A 19,180-nucleotide genomic window follows, 5' to 3' on the forward strand; every position below is an offset into this window, starting at 1 on the left:
TTTTGGATTCCCTGTGGTAATGTACCAGAGAGAAATTGGAAAGGGTGCATGATATACATTTCTTTGGTAAAGTGAGACTATGTTGATTTTGAAGAGAAGGTGAGATAAAAGATTATTATGATGCCTCAGCCATTAGCATATTTTTAGGCATGTCAGTTTTCAAGACGGTATGTGAGGAGTAGGAAGTGGAAAGATTACCTTCTTAGACCCTTAAAGGTAATATATAGCCCCTCATGAAAGTCACTAACTTAAAAGAGAGGGGTTGAGGACACAGGTTCTAGCTCCTGCTTTTCTCCTTATAAATTTTGGGTAAACCACTTTGCCTTCTCATACATATGTCTATTTATTTTAAAAGTAGAAATAGTAAATGCTGCCCCAATTATCTTTCAGAGCTGTTGTGAAGATTAACTGGGATAATGTCTGTAAAAGCATTTTGAAAACTGAGAGCTCTGTCTAAACAGAAGGTATCATTATCTGTATCCTAAAGTCACTTTAGATCATTTACAGTGTACCACAAAGCATAGTGAAATAGAACTCCATCTGAAAAACCTTTCTTATTGAAAGAGAATAAAAGGTAGATTTTTTGGTTTACCCAAAATATTAATATCATCCAATTGACATAGTAAACACAATTTTAAGCCATATATCGGGCCTTAGGTAAGAGCTAATAATTGTTGAATATAGTGTACTAGGCACTTTTTTACATTCTATATATCAATTTAATTCTCACAACATTTTTATGAGGCAGGCACTATTATTATCTCTTATTTTATAGAGAATACACTGAAGTTCAGAAACTGTGTGACTTGGTTACACAGTCAGTTAGGGTCAGACATAGGCTTTGAATCCTGGCTAGTGGTTCCATAGTCCATGGCCTTAGCCATAATACACACCTCTTGTTACACAGATTTGTAATTGCCTTTTTCCTACCTCCAATTCTCCATCTCCCAAACTATGATTCTGGTAAGTAATTAAAGAAGAACATAGTAGGTTTAATCAATGAAGAAAACAGTGTATGGCAGGGGGAAGAGAGAGAGAGAAAGGGCCTATAGGAAATCCAGTGGGTACTCCTTTGTCAAAGAATCTTAGTGGTTGGGTGACATCTTTGGCAGTTGCTGTTGGATTGGCCTCCTGGTATCTTACCCACTGAGAAAGGTAGGAAGGGCTCACCCTCCTGTTTGTCTATCCTGGGAGTCTGGGAGCAGAGGGTGACCTGTACACTCCAATGTACTCTGGCTCAATGAGGTACATGTCAGCTCTCCCAATTCAAAGACAGGAAAGAATAGGTGAGCACAGAGTATGATTTTTGGCCTTTTCTCCATCTCAGGTGATCACAACATAGTCTGATACATCATTATTTTTCACAATAATTTTGTCTTTGAATCTATATGATATTAATATTGCCATTCCTGCCTTCTTAAAATTCTTTTGTGTAGCTTTTGCTGTTGTTGTCCATTTACTTTCAAACTATTTGTATCTTTATATTGAAAATGGAGATTTTATAGACTGTATATATTTGGAACTACTTTGTTCTATGCATTCTGAGTCTCTCTTTCTTCTTTTTTAAAATATTTTATTCATTAGAGAATGAGGGAGAGAGTGTACAAGCAGGGGTAGGGGCAGAGGGAGAGGGAGAAGCAGACTCCCCACTGAGCAGGGAGCCCTGACTTGGGGCTTAATCCCCAGACCTGGAGATCGTGACCTGAGCCAAAGTCAGACGCTTAACCCTCTGAGCTACCCAGGCAACCCAAGTCTCTGTCTTTTAATTGGAGTGTTTATGCCATTGCAACTTAATGTAATTATTGATATGGTTGAATTTGGTTCTTTCATTTTTTTTTCTTTTCTATTTGTTCATCTGTTTTTATTCCTGTTTCTCTTTTCCTGCTTTTCTGGAGATTCAGTATTTTTTTAGAATGCCATCGTGATTTTTATATGCTTTTTAACTTGACATTTTCATTCACTTTAGTTTTTACTCTTAAGAATTATAATGTATATTCTTAATTGTTTATGGTCTGTTTATTGTTGATATTACATCACTTTTCCTCCCAAAATATAGAAGGCTTACAACCTAATAGGTCCATATCCATTCCCCCATTCTTTGTGCTATAGTTGTTATACTTGTTATATCTGCATTAAACTCCACATGAAACTTTATGTAACTCTATAGCATGAGGAATGTAGGAATTTGTCCTAAGAAGTAGGTAACTCCATAGACTCACATCGTTCTGGGCATGAGCTGAGGAAGAAGATTGTGGGAGAGTTGGATTTTAAAAGAAGAATGTAAAGTAAAAATCATGTTCAGTGAACATTTCCTATGGAAATATATTGAATTGCACATGAATTATGTTGCATGCAGCTTGGATAATACAACCCTGGGAGAACACTCAGATACAAAAGAAGAGAGTCTAAGTAGACCCTTGGGCCCTCTAAAATCAGTAAGTCCAACACAGGAAGAGGACCCAGTAGATGAAGCTAAGAAAGCATGTCCTGTGTTGTAGGGGGAAACCAGGATGGTGCAGTAGCACATGCCCAGAGAAGATAAGTGTTATAAGAATGAGAGTCTACTGAATGTCTTTAAATGGTCAAATATGAGAAGAATAAAAATGGAACCATTGACTTAGAAATATGGAGGTTATTGCTTTACCAAGAGTAGTCTTCAAGGGTGGGTTCACAAAAGAATGCAAAGTAAATCAATGGAGAGCAGGACTATAAAAAATTCACAATAAGGTTTTCCGTGCAGAGAAGTAGGACAATACCAGAAGGGGAATGTGAGGACAAGGTTTGTCTGTTTGCAATAGGAGATTCTAGTCTTAGTGGTATTTCTCAAAGGTAAAGAAGAAAGGAACTACCTCACCAAGGTGTAGTTAGAGATATGTGGGGGTACTTCCTGGTCACCCCAATTGCCAGGGGGTGTTCCCGGTATTTATCGGACTGCATCTGTAGTGAAACATCCTGCAGAGCTTAGGGCATTCTTTGTTGAGGAAGAGTTGTCTTATCCCAAAAGCACTGAGCCTATTTTTATGTGGATGACAATGATCTATCTTGGCTTCTGTTTTTATTTGATTCTCTCAGCAGAAATGTCTGGGCCTCACATGATGTTCCATGCCATTTAAAGCCAAGCCTTTGACAAATCTAGACTGCTCTTTGATTTGTCCACCTTAGATCAACCCTTCTAAGATCTCCGGGGAGTCTGTCACTGTGACTAAGGGAAAGCCAGGCACTGACTGGTTTATGCCCATCCTTGAGCCAATCGCTGGGACAAGGAGGATGAGGTTCTGCTGATTAATAGGAGTCCATTCTGGACTGAGGGAGAGAGTGGCACACACCACCTAAATTCCATGACTGCTCTCCATGCGGGAAGTAGAATGGCTGCTTTCAAAGCAGTCTGGATCCCATAAGGGCCATTGTGTTTGGACAGATGATAGGAATGATGAATGATAAGAAACTACTATAGTTGAAACTCAAGCATTTCTACCCCAGTCAGGCCAGACAAAGAGAATAGCCTTGAGAGAAATATAAGCACCCATCACCCAATGGCTGCTTCCCCTTTTTCTTCTCAGTGACTTTCTTATCCTCTGGGTATTCTAAACACTGGTTAAGGGATGGCATCAAAATGAGGGTGGATGTGTCTCATTATCTTTTTCTTAGTGCATTATGGTATTTATTATTGATTATTAACATTGTTGAAATGTTAATTGGTATAGTATTTATTTCTGATGCTATTATAAGTGTCATTGAAATAATATATTCCCAAACTTTTAATTTATAATTAAATCTCTGAAAAGGAGACAAGCTAAATTCTTTATTCTGGTCTCTTTGTTTCTGGGAGTTTTCTGTCCATCATAAGGAATAGCAGAAACCAGAAAAATAAGCTACTTTATTAGCATTTACCCATATCCCATTTAATCGGTCTTAGTTACAATATAAAGAATGGATGCTACTTTAATTAGCACTACCTCCTCTAGGTGACTAAAAGTAGGGAACTGTTTTTGGAGTACAAAGTTGCCCTGTACTAAGAGTATAGAATGTGCACCAAACGACTCTCCCAGAATTTCCTGATGCATCCGTAATCACAACAGATCTTTTGTAATGGGACATTTAAGGTTGTGCACATTATCTCCGTTCAGCAGATAAGGAGCTAAGAAAAGGTGACCAGGTAATTTGTTCTAAGTCATAAAATTAACAAGTGGCACAACCAGGATTTTGATTCTCTTGTCCTGGCTCTAAAGATACTCTACTTCCTGTGACTTTTCAAGAGGTAGTAGAGGGAGAGGTTTGGGTGCATTCCTCTGCTCTCTTTTGGGAATCTTGGAGTTGTAAGACCAGAACAGATGGGACATGATGCCTTTCTCACATGTGCCAAAGAAGGTAGAGACCCACCACAAAATACGCTACTGCCGCTAAGCGCTAGTCATTTTCCACATAATGACATTTGGTTATTGATGGTCAGGTCACTTGAAAATGTTTGTTCTTATCCATGACAGTGTTTTAGTTTGCCTAATACCTGCTATGCATTTGATCAGTTTTTCCATTGTCAGTCCATACTGTATATCTGAACTGCTTCTCAAAGATATTCATTTCTAAAGTATTGACATGATTTATCCAAATTGAAGTTCAAAAACTTTAATTTTTCTACTTATATAGAATGAAAAAAGCCTTACCTACTTACGATTTGAGTTGTGGTACGGAATTATCTAGTATGTTTTTCGCAGCTCGTTTTCCCTTTAGTTTGGCTTGTTTGTTTTTATAATTCTTGTCCTTAAGATGGAATCCCCATAATTGGAACCCTTGGAGAAAAATCATCAACTCAGGATATCCTGGAATTTTTATTCCTTTGTTTAGTTTTAGTAACTTCTGTATAGTCCCCAGCTGTTTCTTCCCATAGTCCCCCTCTATGGTGTTCTGCTTTAAAAACAAATCTGTTCACGCTAGTAGAAAATTGTGTGTAGAACTGGGACCATACCTTTTGTCCCTTACTTGTCTCCTATCTTATCTGATGAATTGCTTGCCTTATGGTCTCTGATCTGAGGATGCTGAGAATATACCCCAAGGGCTTCCAATACCTGTTTATTTCTACTCCTCTTCTTCGGTAGTGTCACATGACATCTACTTAAAATTTTATCAAAAGCACCTTTTCCTCTGTGATTTTTTTTCATCATTTTTTTTGGGGGGGGCACACTTTTGTCCCTTCTAGTCCATATCCCTTTCCTAACTATGTTTCTTTGCTGGATAAGCTATGTCAGGTTTTTGCTCTTGTGGTGTCATCTGTGGCACCTGCTCTCATTTTGGTGTCATTTTTACTTTATTGTATCTTATAACCATTGTTCATTATTCTTTGCTCTTAGCTCTTCATAAGAGCTTTTATTTTTTAATCCCATTTTTCTGCTGCTAACCTGGATAGGGAATATCTGAATTATGTTAGAAAGCCTCTTTGCTGTTGTTGTTTGTCTTTTTTTATCATAAGGAAAAAGGAATGTGGACTTTTCTTCGGAGAATATTTTAGGCAGCCTGTTATAGTAGAAATGGAAAGGAGTTTAGAATTTGATTGAACTGAATTTGAGTTGTGATTCCATTACAAAGCAGCCGATGTCCTTAGAAAAGTGATTACAATTCTCTGGGACTCCATTTACTATTCTATTAGGTAAGGATAATAATACTGACCTTACCAGATCATTGGAAAGCTTAAAAATAGCATATGTAAGGTGCAGCTTCTGCCACATAGTAAGTGTTCGATTCTTATTGGCATTGTAAATGATTATTTTGTTATAATTATTATTCCGTGGGCCATCTCCTATTTGGATTGACAACTAGTAAGTGATAATGCTACATTTAAAGGAGACGCAGCAGAAAATAAGCTATAAAGGCTGGCCTTAAGGAGTTTATAATCTTTTAAAGAAGGAGAAATATATACCAAAAACATGTAAGTCAGATACGAACTTTCATTATTTTTGGAGGTAATTATGTGATAGTTGTAAACACTATAAATACTACTTAACACACCACAGAACACCCTCTGTGGCTTATTTATTGTGACAATTCGGGAACTGAGAGTTAAAGTAATAGGGGTAAGACGTTTGCCCCATCTGCTACACTGCAAAGGGACCTACAGGGACTGGCACAGGGATCGTTGTAACCTCGGTGCTCTGCTGCCTGCAAGAGAGAATGTGGCAACCAGTGTAAGATGGTTGTGCTCAACCCCCTGAGGCCCTGAGGAAGTGGGTTCAGTCTTGGCCGGGCTGATTGTGAGAGGCTTCTTGGAGGAGGAACATCTGAGACGGAACATTTAATGAATAAGCTTTCAGCAGGCAGAGGTGAATAAGGGTGTGACAAGACTTGGGCACAGAAGTGTTCTGGGAACGTTCAGTGTAGCAGTGCGCATGTGGGGACTGATGGAGAAGTTGCTGGGGTATAGGTTTGTGTCAGATGACAGGGGCCTTGGGTTTCTCTCCCTAGCAGCCACGGTGACACTTTAAAAAGTTCGAGGGCTATGCCATGGTCAGAGCTATGCCAGCTCTGGATTGATAAGGCTGGCTCTGCAGAATGGTGCAGGACATTTTGGAAGTGAAGAGAGTATATCAAGACTCCAGTTGGGAGGCTAGTGCAAGAATCTAGAAAAGATTGACTGAGAGTAGTGACAGAAAACACGGGCAGGAAAGGATTGACATTGACAGGTTAGAATGGCAGTCGGCCGTGTTGAGAAGGCGTGCAGAGACTGCAGGTCCCAGCCTCGGCTGAGAGGGCGTAGCAGCTCCAATAAGAAAGATGTTGTCTGTAGTTTAAGGGCAAGTAAGTATCACCATAATATCCAGCGGAGCCTTTTGGTGGGGACACCCAATGACCAGGGCTCAAGTGGGTCCTCACTCTGGTCTGTAATGCAGCTTGAATGGTTTCCATCACTATACTGTGAGTGCAAACATAACACGTCTGTGTTTCCTTTTTTTTTTTTTTTTTTAAGATTTTATTTATTTATTTGACAGAGACAGCCAGCTAGAGAGGGAACACAAGCAGGGGGAGTGGGAGAGGAAGAAGCAGGCTCCTAGCAGAGGAGCCTGATGTGGGGCTTGATCCGAGAATGCTGGGATCACGCCCTGAGCCGAAGGCAGACGCTTAACGACTGCGCCACCCAGGCGCCCCAACACGTCTGTGTTTCTGATGAAGATGGGCACCATGGAGGGAGTGCTCATCCATACAGGCTGCTGGAGCCCAATCTCTTCCATAAACTCCTTGGAGTCTCACAGTTCCGATATAGCAGGTGTTCTGCATGAGCCCTTTGTTTCCCAGGACAGGTGTCAAACGGAGCAGGCGATTGTGTTTGAGGGTCACTGACTAATTATGAAAGGGAAATCCTGCAGGGAAACTCTGTTTCTTCAAACGTTGCTCCATTGCGTTAAGTTTGATGTTGTAAGTGAAAGAAAATGTATGCCATTCATGGAAGGGTGGGCGAGCGGTAACTTGGTTCAAAAATGTTGCTGTTGCCATGTCAGAGCTCTGCGTAATACTCACTTTTCCCTCCTCTCTCCCAATGTCTTGGTCAGTGTTTGTCAGGTTCAACTCCAGCCATGGTTTCCCAGTGGAGGTCAATTCTGACACCAGCATCTTCCAGCTCAAGGAGGTGGTTGCTAAGCGACAGGGGGTTCCAGCTGACCAGTTGCGTGTGATTTTCGCTGGGAAGGAGCTTAGGAATGACTTGACAGTGCAGGTGAGTCTCCCTCGGTGGATTGTTCCTGGGATGCAGCCAGCCCCATTGCTTATGCCGCATGCTCTGCCAAGCTGACATTCATGCCCGAGATCTAATAGAATAAATAGTGCCTGGGGATTCCTTGAACTTTACTCCACACCGCTTCATTAATTCTGACCTTCTTAATTATGCATTAAAACAGCAAGCAGGAAGGATTGGAAGAACAACTGTGAGTGAGGGAGAGAGAGAGAGAGAACACACAGACTGGGCTTAGTGAATAAATGTTTACTGACTACAGGAGCAGCAAGGCACAATTTCTGTGTCTGTTCAATTTCTACCTTACTTATTCCATTTGAATCTTAATGAAGAAGGATTCGAATAAATTGTTCCAAATCAGGCTGCTTAGTCACTGCGCTGTGAGGAATTTGTAACCCAATTGTGACCCCTGGAGGATAGCGGCAAGTCTGCCATGGGGGCTTGCTCGAGGCGGTACAGGGCTCAGGGCCCCGTGTACAACTGGCCTCCAGACTTCCCCGCCCCATCCAACTCAGTTTCCATGGGCGAGGGAAGACAGAAGCGTAGCAGAAGTCCACCTTTGTGTTTATTTTCTCTAAGCCTCAGTAAAATTGTCCCTCGAACAGGCCCCCGAAACGTTAGAGAGTGAGCAGCCTCCTAGCCTTTTATCTGGGTGTTTCATTGCAAGGGTGATGTCTGGAGGAAGAAGGGGAGAACTGGTGAGGGGAGAGACGCGCAGCGCCCTCACCTGGAGGTGGAGACCTGTCATTTGTTGGGGGAGGCTAGCAAATACTGTTGAACGTACATTGAAGTCATTCTGTGTGAAAGCATGAAAGACCAAATGCTTTCTGCGGATGGCACAGGTGATGCCGAAGGTCCCCTCAGACACACGTTACCCCTTTCTCAGCCAGCACCGAGTAATTGCATTCATGTTTACAGCTTTGGGGGACCACTGCTGTGCACAGCAGGGTGGGGGGGGGGGCGCTGCTGGGTCTGGCTACCTGGAAACCCCTTGTGGTATTGACATCCTATCCTTGTGTCTTCACCTGCTGATAATTAGTGCTGCTTGGGGACCCCCTTTCAGAATTTGGGTATACAAAGGGAGCTGTAGAAATGCAAATTGCCCTCCTCCTGCTCCGGAGGCCTTTGCTGTGGCTGGAGGCACGTGCTTATTCTGCACAAACTGCTGTGCTTTGCTTTTAGGCAGTTTGTTTTGATAAGGGAAGTGCCTGTGCTGAAAAGTGTTTTGCTTTTTTTTTTTTTTCAGTGAACTAAAAAGCTTTTTACTGTACCTGCCAACCTCTAAATCCAAGAATGTTCCCTTCACAAATAAATGATTTTAAAACAGCTCCTTGAACCAAAATATTTTATGTTACCAGGAGTTTTGAAGTTTCAGGTTCTAAAGCTCTTCACCTCCACCATTCAAGCTGGTAGGTTAGACTAATTGCTACAGATGATTCATTTGACAAACATATATGTGTAATATATATATTGATTTAGATTCTTTTCATTTTGACACACACTTCCAATGTTCTGGGCTTCCTAGGGGCTCACAAAGAAAGGCGAAACTCATTCCTGCTTTTGTGGCGACTCTTTATTTAGGGGGCCTAAAAGCAACAGAAGTGTTCGGTTGAACCATATGGCCTAAAACTATCATCAGTTTCATGTGGTTCAATGTAAGAATGTCAAACATGAGAAGCACCGTATGGAAACTGAAACGTAGGTATTACAAGATTTTAAGGATGGAGAAAACACATCTGAGTGGAAGTCACCAAGACTTCGTGGATGAATTGAAACTCGGGTAGGACTCCGTAGATGGAGAACGAGCATGGAGTGCTCGCCGAAAAGCATGGGTCCCTGTTCTTCTAGAAGCTAGAAGAGATGTTGGAGACTGGGCAGGAAGGGAGCTTAGAGCTGTATCTTACAGAGGTTTCATGCATGGAGAGCTAGAGCAAAATAGTGATGGAAATGGAAGACTGGAGATCCAATCTGGTTGTAGGAAGGATGAGGAACTTAACCTGCCTGATAAGTGGATGCCAAGGGAAATCTATGTGGAGATGCCTCGCAGGCGTTTGAGAACTTACATGTGATGCTTAGGGGCTCACTTGATATTTAAGGACTAGCTACGTCGAGGTAAATATTACAGCTGTTGGGTTAGATATGATTGCCAAAGGGGCAGGGATAGAGGCACGAACAGGTCTTTTAGTCAGCGAGGGGAGAAGCCAGTAAAGGAGGCATCATCCATCCAGCTGATGCTTTTGTGGGTATTTTGGAAAAGGAAGTTACTGGTAAAGAAGTTACGTACTCTGAAAAGATGGAGGAGGATGAGAAGAAAAGAGCCTTTGCACTTGATGACTGTAGTGGTGACTCCAGTCCAGGGTGGTGGTTGGTGAAAGCCAGATCGTTGGGTTCAGCGTGAGCTGGGGACTGTGAGTGAGGAGGCTCAGCTTATCAGCGAGGTTATATAATCTTCATTTCTAAGTGCATGGATTATGCTCTATGGTTTGCTTATATCATAACTCTTAAGTATTTAGGGAACACCTAGTTTTAGTACTACAAATTAAGGCAAAACAATTTTTTTAAACGTATCTTACATACTTAGACAGTGTGGCCTCTGTATTTCAGTTTGCTCATTTGTGAAGTAGGAATAATAACTAGTACCTAGCGCATTGGAATTTTGTGAGGACTAAATTAGTTAATTTATGTAAAGCTCTTAGAACAGAGTTCTACATATAGTAAATGTTAGCTATGTAACTATGTAAATGTTAGCATTTATTAGCATCCTCATCACCATGAGTGTCATCACCATTATTAGTGACTACTTCAGAATCTAAGAGATCACCTTAAATAATACAGGACTACTTTCCATCATGAATTATGATGAGGATATTGGCAATAAATTAAAGCGTTAAGGAATGGCAATAGGATACATATTCGACTGGGGCAGATATATCTGTATATATTTGTGTGTGTGTTTGTGTGAATATATATGTATGTAGTATTTATGCATTTAAGTAGAATGTATAATTTTAGTTAAATTAAGTTAAATTTTAGCTTAGTTAATTAAAAAGAAAGCTCTGGAGTTTGTAAATGAATTTTTGACCCTTACATGAACAGGTTTTACTTACCTAAGAGTAGTAGAATTTGAGGGGTGCCTGGGTGGCTCAGTCTGTTAAGTGTCTGACTCTTGATTTCTGCTCAGGTCATGATCTCAGGGTTGTGAGATCAAGCCCTGCCTCAGACTCCATGCTGGGAGTGGAGTCTGCTTGAGATTCTCTCTCTCTCTCTCCCTCCCACCTGGTGTGCACTCGAGGTCTCTCTAACAACAACAAAAGAAAGAATAGAATTTGAATTTAACAAGCTTAAAAAGACTTTATACTTCATCTTGACAAATTTAGTAAAAAATAGAAACCTATAGCCGTAGTATTCAGCAAAGATTCATAGATTCATCATGGTATTATTACTTTTATTATTTTTTTTAATTTTGTTATATTAGTCACCATACAGTTCATCCCCAGTATTATTGCTTTTAAAATACATTTTTGTAAAGTGATTATTTGCTGCACACTGTGTTTGTTAAAACTGTAAAGAGTTGTACAATTTTTTCCTCCGTCATAAACAATGTTTCTGTGCATACTTTTATTATTTTCCTTATACCTACAAGTATGCGATATAAAACCAGTCTTTGACTTAGTATTCACAATTGCTTGATATTTTTTCTTTATAAAGAGCTCTTGTCAGCTCTTGCAACAGAGTATTCAGGTCCCATTCAAATGATGTGTCTCCCCTTCTCCTAACCCCAAATCTAATATGCTCCATATCAAAAATCTCTGAAATCACCTCTACATGATTTTGAATTTATTATTCAGAATTATACAAGGAAAATAAGATTCTAAAGTAGTTGTATATATCAAAATGTATGAACCGTGTAATTAGATTAACTTAAAATGACAGGGACTTGAGAATTTATCTAGTATTTTGTTTGAGGAGATTTCATTGTATTCATGTGAGCTGTATTAATATCACTAGTATCAGTATAGGTTTATTAGCCAGTGTATTAGAGTTCTGCAAAGAAACAGAACCAGTAGGCTCAATTGGGCCATCCATCCATTTATCCATCCATCACTTCTTTTTATCTGTTTGTCTATCTCTATCTATCTATCTATCTATCTATCTATCTATCTATGACATCTATCTATACAGGATAAACAGAGAGATACATAGACAGATTTATTATAAGGAATTGACTCACATAATTATGGAGGCTGACAAGTCCCAAGACCTGCAGTCTGCAACCTTAGTTCTGGTCTCAGCCTGAAGGATTAAATCAGGAAAGGGGAGAGCATAGTTTCAGTCTGAATGCTGACAGCCTTGAGACCCAGGAAGAGCTAATGTTTCAGGTCAAGTCCAAAGGTAGGAAAAAACCAAAAAACAAAACCCCTCAAACAGTGTCCTTGCTAGAGGGCCATTGAGAAAGTGAAATTCCCTCTTACTTATGGGAGAGTCAGTCTTTTAAAAAAATTTTTCTCCCCAGGTCTTCAACTGATTGGACGGGGCCCACCCATATTGGGGAGAGCTGTCTGCTTTACTCAGTCTACCAATTCAAATATTAATCTCACCCCAAAAGAGACTCACATACACACGTAGACTTATGTTTGACCACATGGCTGGGCACCCCATGGCCCAGTCAAGTTAACACAGAAAATTAACCATCACAGCCAGGAAATGAAAAACCTTGTTATATTTAATTAATGTTATAGGAAAGTTATTCTATTTGTATTCTTTTTGTGATAAGTAATTATACTTACAAAATAGAAAATCAAATGTCTATTTTACATAGAAATATTTGTTTTATAAAAAAATTCATCCAGGTGGATGCTCATAGATTCCTTTAAATAGTAATTTTTATGATGTTTAAAATGTAGATACATATTTAGAGACCATCATTTCATAAAATAGATCATTCTTGTAGTAAATATTAAAGGGCATCAGTTTATTACTCCTGTTCTTCCAGCTAAGCTTTATGATATGACATGATCTGTGTTTGGAAGACCAGAGACATTTAAACTTTCTAGCTTAGGTTGTAAATATCAATGACAAATAAATGACCCTGAGAAGCCAAATTATTTAATTGTCTATATTTTTAGTGATATGCTATGTTTGTTTCAAAATTTGTGAGTAATGAAAACACATGTTAACTGACAAGGTAAACCATATCCAATGGCTAAAGAATTCTGGGTTTTAAAATCTTTAAGAAAATTTACCTTTTATTTTCAGAAACATTACAGATTATTTTGATCATATCTGTAGTTATCCTGCTAAATTTTGAAATTTTAAAAACTGCACAATGATGTTGTGAATACCCTATATGCTCCTTAAACCACCTCTAACATAAGTAAATATTTTTTATCTAAATTTTTGAAAATTGGTGATTCCTTAATGTCCTTTAAATTTTTTCCCAGATTATCATTTCCCTTTTAATATACTTAGGCTGTATTTTTCTGATTAAAATTAACATGATAGTTATAAAAATTCAAATGACAGGGAAAAATGTATCAGCAGGCCCCTATAACTCATATATTTTTAATAATTAAGAATGATTATATGGTAATAAGTATATTATCACTTATCATTTTTCCTTTAATTGTATCAAGTTGTCTTATATTTTACTTTATATTTAGAAATATGAGTTCAAGTACACCTGTAGATATTAAAAAAGCAAATTTGGTATTTCTGGAACTTTAATTAGATCGTAGTTTAGTGATTTAGGTGCTGAGAAACTGATAAATTGTTTTTGCATAAGAGTTTCACCACAAAGACTAGGCAGTTACACATTTATTTGCAAGTTTTATTAAGGTGTGCCATTGGCAGAATGTTAGTATTCTTCCATATTAGAACACATGTTTACAACTCTAGTAGCTACTGTTTAGTTACCCTTTATCATTACAGATGCTGTGCTTTACAGTGTAAGTATGGAATATATAATGAGAAATTACTGCCGAGAAAAAGAAAATAAACCATGCTTATGATCTACTTCATGTGTCCACTAACAAATACTGAATAGATGGCATGGTTTACTGAGGAGAAGGTGGAGTAGCAGGCATGCGTATACACTTGCTGGGGGTTTCACTTTTGTTTTTATTTATTTATTTTTCTTTCTTTTCATAATGATCAGAGGTAATGTGATCATTATGGGTTCTCTTAAAAACTGGATGCTTTTGAGAATGAAAGAAGGCTCTATTAATAATTATTCCAGGACAAAAGTATATGTTGGCAGTGTCCTGGGCAAATGGAGAGAAATGGTTACCCAAGGCATTGGGCAGTATTTCTCACACCAAGGAGTCTCAACTTGTTTTAGGAAGAATTTTTTGGTGACTTCCCCCAAGCACTTTGGGAAATGATAGCCTAAGAACACAATCTTATTATTAACATTTTTTTTCTTTTCTTTTGGGGTGGGGGACAGAGGGACAGAATGTGAGGGAGAAAGTCTTAAGCTGACTCTCCGCTGAGCGTGGAGCCTGACACAAGGCTCGATTTCATAACCCTGAGATCATGACCTGAGCCAAAATCAAGAGTTGGATGCTTAACCAAGTCACCCAGGCACCCTTTGTTATGAACATTTTTAAATTTTTTTAAAAAATGTTGTTTTATCTTTTTAACTGGTAAAAGACATTTTAAAGATTATAAGCTATTATCAAAATTTTAAACAGTTTCATAGAATTCTTAGTTCCTGGAGGATATGTCCACAGATGTGTTTGAGAAACTCTGTTAGAGTATAATCATTTTCTTTATGTATCAATATGTTCTTTTCTTGTTATTAGCAAGATTTTAAGAACTTTAAAGAATTAAGGAAAAATGGATAAAATATGGATGTAAAAAAATGGGTGATCTGGCATAGGCTTTGTTTCTGGAAAGCTAGAATAGAGACTTTTATTCCTCCTGCTAAGTACACTAAAACTCTGGATGTTACATGTAACATATACAAACATGAGAATTCTGAAAGGTGACAAGAAGAAGGTAGACTGGTTAGGGACCTCAGGACCCAAGAAATAAAACAGGTATGAATTCCTTAGGTTTTCTTTTTACCAAATTCATCCTAGACTTGGAGTTGATGAAACTGACAACCTAGAAATGCCAACATGTAAAGACAAAAAACAAAAAACAAAAACAAAAACCTGGTTTCTATCCAAAAGACCAGGAATAGAGTAGCCTAGCAACATAGAAAACTTTTAGACAATAACCATACTTTTCTAGCTAAACAGCTCAGGAGAACTGTGGCTCCACCCTCATCCCCACCAACAGTAATGAAGGCTGATGGAGAGTCTAGATTACCGCCCTTGTGAGGCTATAATGAGTGGCTTACACACCTGCTCCCCTGACAATAATAAGCTACACCTCTCCCTCCTGCTGGCATGGTAAGAAAAGGTCCCTAGAGGTGAGTTGGGATTTTCACTGGTGCTAAATGGTAGCAGAGCCACCAGTACCACAGTGCCAGTGGAGATCATGTGTGGTGCTGGAACATCACTCCCACCCAGCAATGATGAGGAGTCCCCATTTCAACAGATAATGAGTAGACCTGGACTTCTGTTTCCACTGGCAATAATGAGGTGGTGATCCCCTTTTCCTGCAGGAATAGTGTCAGAAAAAGCCAGGTAAAGCAGGAGGTTTAAATAAGATTCAGAGTCTCATAACATAATGAGAAAATGCTCAGGTTTCAAAGGAAAAGCAGCAAGAATCAGGAAGATCTCAAATTGTATGAAAAGACTATCAGTAGATGATAATATTGAGATGACAGAGATGTTAGAATTTATCTGATATTTTAAACAGCCATGATAAAGTTCTTCAGTAAGTAATTACAAACATGTTTGAAATAAATGAAAAAAAAATAAGTCTGAGAAAAGAAATAAAGGATATAAAAAAGAATGGAAATTATAGAATTGAAAAATAACAATAACAAAAAGCTCACTGAAGGGGCTCAACAGAAGAATGTAGGAGATAGGGGAAAAAGTCAGTGAACTGGAAGACAGAACAATAGAGACTACACAATTTGAACAGAGAAAATACAGTTTTTCAAGGAAAAAAATCTTGAAAGCGGCTTGAGAAAATGTACAGGCATAACCCAGAGATGTTGCAGGTTCTGCTCCGCACTGCCACAATATGACAATAAAGTCAAGTGGACTTCTTTGGTTTCCCACTGCATATAAAGTTATGTTTTCATTATACTGTAGTCTAAAGTGTGCAATAGCATTACGTCTTAAAAAAAAAACCAATATACCTGCCTCGATTAAAAAAATGCTTCATTGCTAAAAGATGCTAACTGTTATATGAGCTTTCAGTAAGTCATAATCTTTTTGCTGGTTGAAGGTCTTGCCTCAGTGTTGATAGCTGCTGACTCATCAGAGTGGTGGTTGCTGAAGCTTGCGGTGGCTGTGGCAATTTCTCAAAATTAGACACCAGTGAAATCTTCCTTTCCCTATGCCTCTGTAGCTTGTGATGCTGTTTGTTAGCATTTTATCCACGGAACTTCTTTCAGCTTTGGAGTCAATGCTCTCAAACCCTGCCCCTGCTTTATCAACTAAACTTATGTCATACTATCAATGCTTTGCTGTCATTTCAACAATCTCCACGCATCTTCATCAGGTAGATTCCATCCTTAAAAACCACTCTCTTCACTCAGCCATAAGAAGCAACTCCTCATCCATAAGTGTCTGTTGTGAGATTGCAGCAATTCAGTCCCTCCTTCAGGCTCCAGGTCTAATTCTAGTTCTCTTGCTGTTCCTGCCACATCTGCATCTGTTTCCCCCACTGAAGTCTTGAACATTCAATTGTAAGAAATGCAATAGCCCTGAAGTGCAATAAAGCAAAACACAATAAAATGAGGTATTCCTGTACATTTTATGTAAAATGGGAAAGGAATTTGAATGGCAGTGGATTTCTCATCAGAAACCATGAAGGCTGGAAGAAAGTGGCACATTTTACAAGTGCTGAAAGAAAAGAGGTGTCAATTTGGAAACCTATACCCAGAGAAAAGATCTTTCAGAAATGAAGAAGAAATCAATATATTTTCAGATGGAAAAAAAACGCAAAAAACCCCAAAAAAACTAAGATAAATTGTCATCAGACAATTTAAGAACAGATCAAGGAATTTCTTTATTAAGAAGGGAAATGAAAAAGGAGGAACTTTGGAACATTAGGAAGGAAGAAATAACACAGTAAGCCAAAGTATGGCTGAATACACAGACTTCCTTTCTCTTGCATTTTCTAAATTATGTTTGAGGGTTTAAGGACTTGTTACAATATCTGATGTGGTTCTAAATGTAGGTAGAGGAAATATTTAAGACAAATATAAATGGAGGTAAAGTGATATAAAGGGAGTAAGATTTCTATACTTCATTTGAAGCTGTAAAATGTAACTTGTGTGGTAAGATATCACTGATAAAGTAATAGCCAGAGCAACCACTAAAATAGCCAAGACTAAAGTATAAAATGGTGATGACTCTGAATGCTGGTGAGGATATGGAAAGACTGGGTCACTCATATATTGCTCTTTGGAATAGAAAATGGTACAGTCACTCTGGAAGTGAGTATGACAGTTTCTTAAATACTAAACATACACTCACCCTGAAACACAGTAGTCACACTCTTGGTTATTTATCTCAGACTTGTGGTCACACAAAGCTGAGGACATGGATATTTATAGCAGCTTCATTCACATTTGAGAAAAACTGGAAATAATCCTGATGTCCTTCAGTGGTAAAGGATTAACCCAACTCTGATACATCCATATCCTCCTCAACAACAAAATGGCACAAACTGTTGATATACACAACATTTGGCATGAATCTCAAGGAATTCTGTGGAATGAAAAAAGGCCAGTCCCCGAAAAGTCACGTGCTGAATGATTCCATTTATATTACTTTTCTTGAAATGACAAAATTATAGAAATGTGAGACCAATGAGTGGGGGGAATGGGAGTAGGAGGGAAGAGTATGTGGCAGTAAAAGGACAACAGGAGGGACCCTTGTGGTGATGGATGCTCTGCATCTTGACTGTACCAATGCTGATAGTACAATTGTGTTGTATTGCAGTTTTATAAGATGTTACCATTGGGAAACTAGGAAAAGGAAACCTAAGACCTCTCTGTATTATGTCTTACAACTACATTTGATCCTATAAATACCTTAAGATAAAGTTTACAGCAAAACAAACAAACAGAAGTTTTACCATCTTCCACAGAGGAATAGAAATGATCTCTTCCGGGGCGCCTGGGTGGCACGGCGGTTAAGCGTCTGCCTTCGGCTCAGGGCGTGATCCCGGCGTTATGGGATCGAACCCCACATCAGGCTCCTCTGCTATGAGCCTGCTTCTTCCTCTCCCACTCCCCCTGCTTGTGTTCCCTCTCTCACTGGCTGTCTCTATCTGTGTTAAATAAATAAATAAAATCTTTAAAAAAAAAAGAAATGATCTCTTCCTATAGAAAATAAATAAGCTTGTTATTTGCATCTATTTTAATGGGGCAGTGTTTCTTAATAAGTGATTTTCAATGTGAGAAACTAGATAATAATTTAACTGATTCTTAGAGACATTTAAAGACGAATTCACACTAAAAGTATAGGACCAATACAACTTACTTACAGAAGTATTAAGACATCTTTCTTGAATTATTGAACAGAATCATTAGCACCTTATAGGTTTGAATGGACATGATTAGTATTTATTTTTAAAGCCTTTACCAGATAATAAGCAAAACAAAAATAATGTTTTTAACAGTGTGAACTCTAGCTATACATATTTTCCAATTGGATTTGAGAGTCAGGCACTATAGTTTTTGGAAATAAATGAGCATCTTATGTAACCATTGTGGTTATGATGGTTAGAGAAAACATTCACTTAGAAAAATTGCTCCTCTTTCATTAGTACTATACATTGATGTAATAGAAGGAATTTAGGAATGGAATAGTTTCATTTATAAACTAAATGTTATTTTTTTTAACCTTCTCTCTTGAATGCAAGACAGAGGCTGGATTAAATTAGAACACAGAGTGTAGTTCCACCATGATTTTTTGGTTGGTATATAAAAGAAGAATTCTGCAAATAACAGTATAAATGGCCAGTATGTTTTATTTAAAATTCATTTTTTCCCCTCTGATTATAAGACAAAAGAAGCCGGGTTACAGACCATTATACTCAGAAAGCAGTGATTTCTTTGTACATAAAAATACAGTAGTGTAAGTGAGACCTGCAAACACTTCAGAAATAATGCAAACATTTTTTTCCATAAGGTTGATTTGCTAATGGAATGTACTGCTGGCCTCATTCATTTAGGTGAATGTAGATCCCCCCTTGAGTTCCTTCCAAGTACTGGTGCGTTATGGTGGCTGGTAAGTCCTGCCAACTGCTAGAGTCTAGAATCAAAGGATGGTAATCTGTACAGAGCAAAGGGCTCACTCCCAGAAGTCCCTTATTTAATCTGCTTCTGTCTGCTGT

General features: G+C 38.5%; 1 protein-coding gene across 4 annotated transcripts in view; it reads left to right on the top strand.

Annotated features, from left to right (window-relative positions):
- The window catches only part of PRKN (parkin RBR E3 ubiquitin protein ligase), a 1,246,455-nt gene that overhangs the window by 240,138 nt on the left and 987,137 nt on the right, over nucleotides 1-19,180 (top strand). For all 4 annotated transcript variants that reach the window (XM_026504660.4, XM_057311210.1, XM_057311211.1 and 1 more), the window contains exon 2: nucleotides 7,536-7,699. In XM_026504660.4, the coding sequence (XP_026360445.3) occupies nucleotides 7,536-7,699 (164 nt within the window). The remainder of the gene's footprint in view (nucleotides 1-7,535; nucleotides 7,700-19,180) is intronic.

This window comes from Ursus arctos, unplaced genomic scaffold (assembly GCF_023065955.2).
Source record: "Ursus arctos isolate Adak ecotype North America unplaced genomic scaffold, UrsArc2.0 scaffold_13, whole genome shotgun sequence".
Classification (NCBI taxonomy): Eukaryota; Metazoa; Chordata; class Mammalia; order Carnivora; family Ursidae; genus Ursus; species Ursus arctos.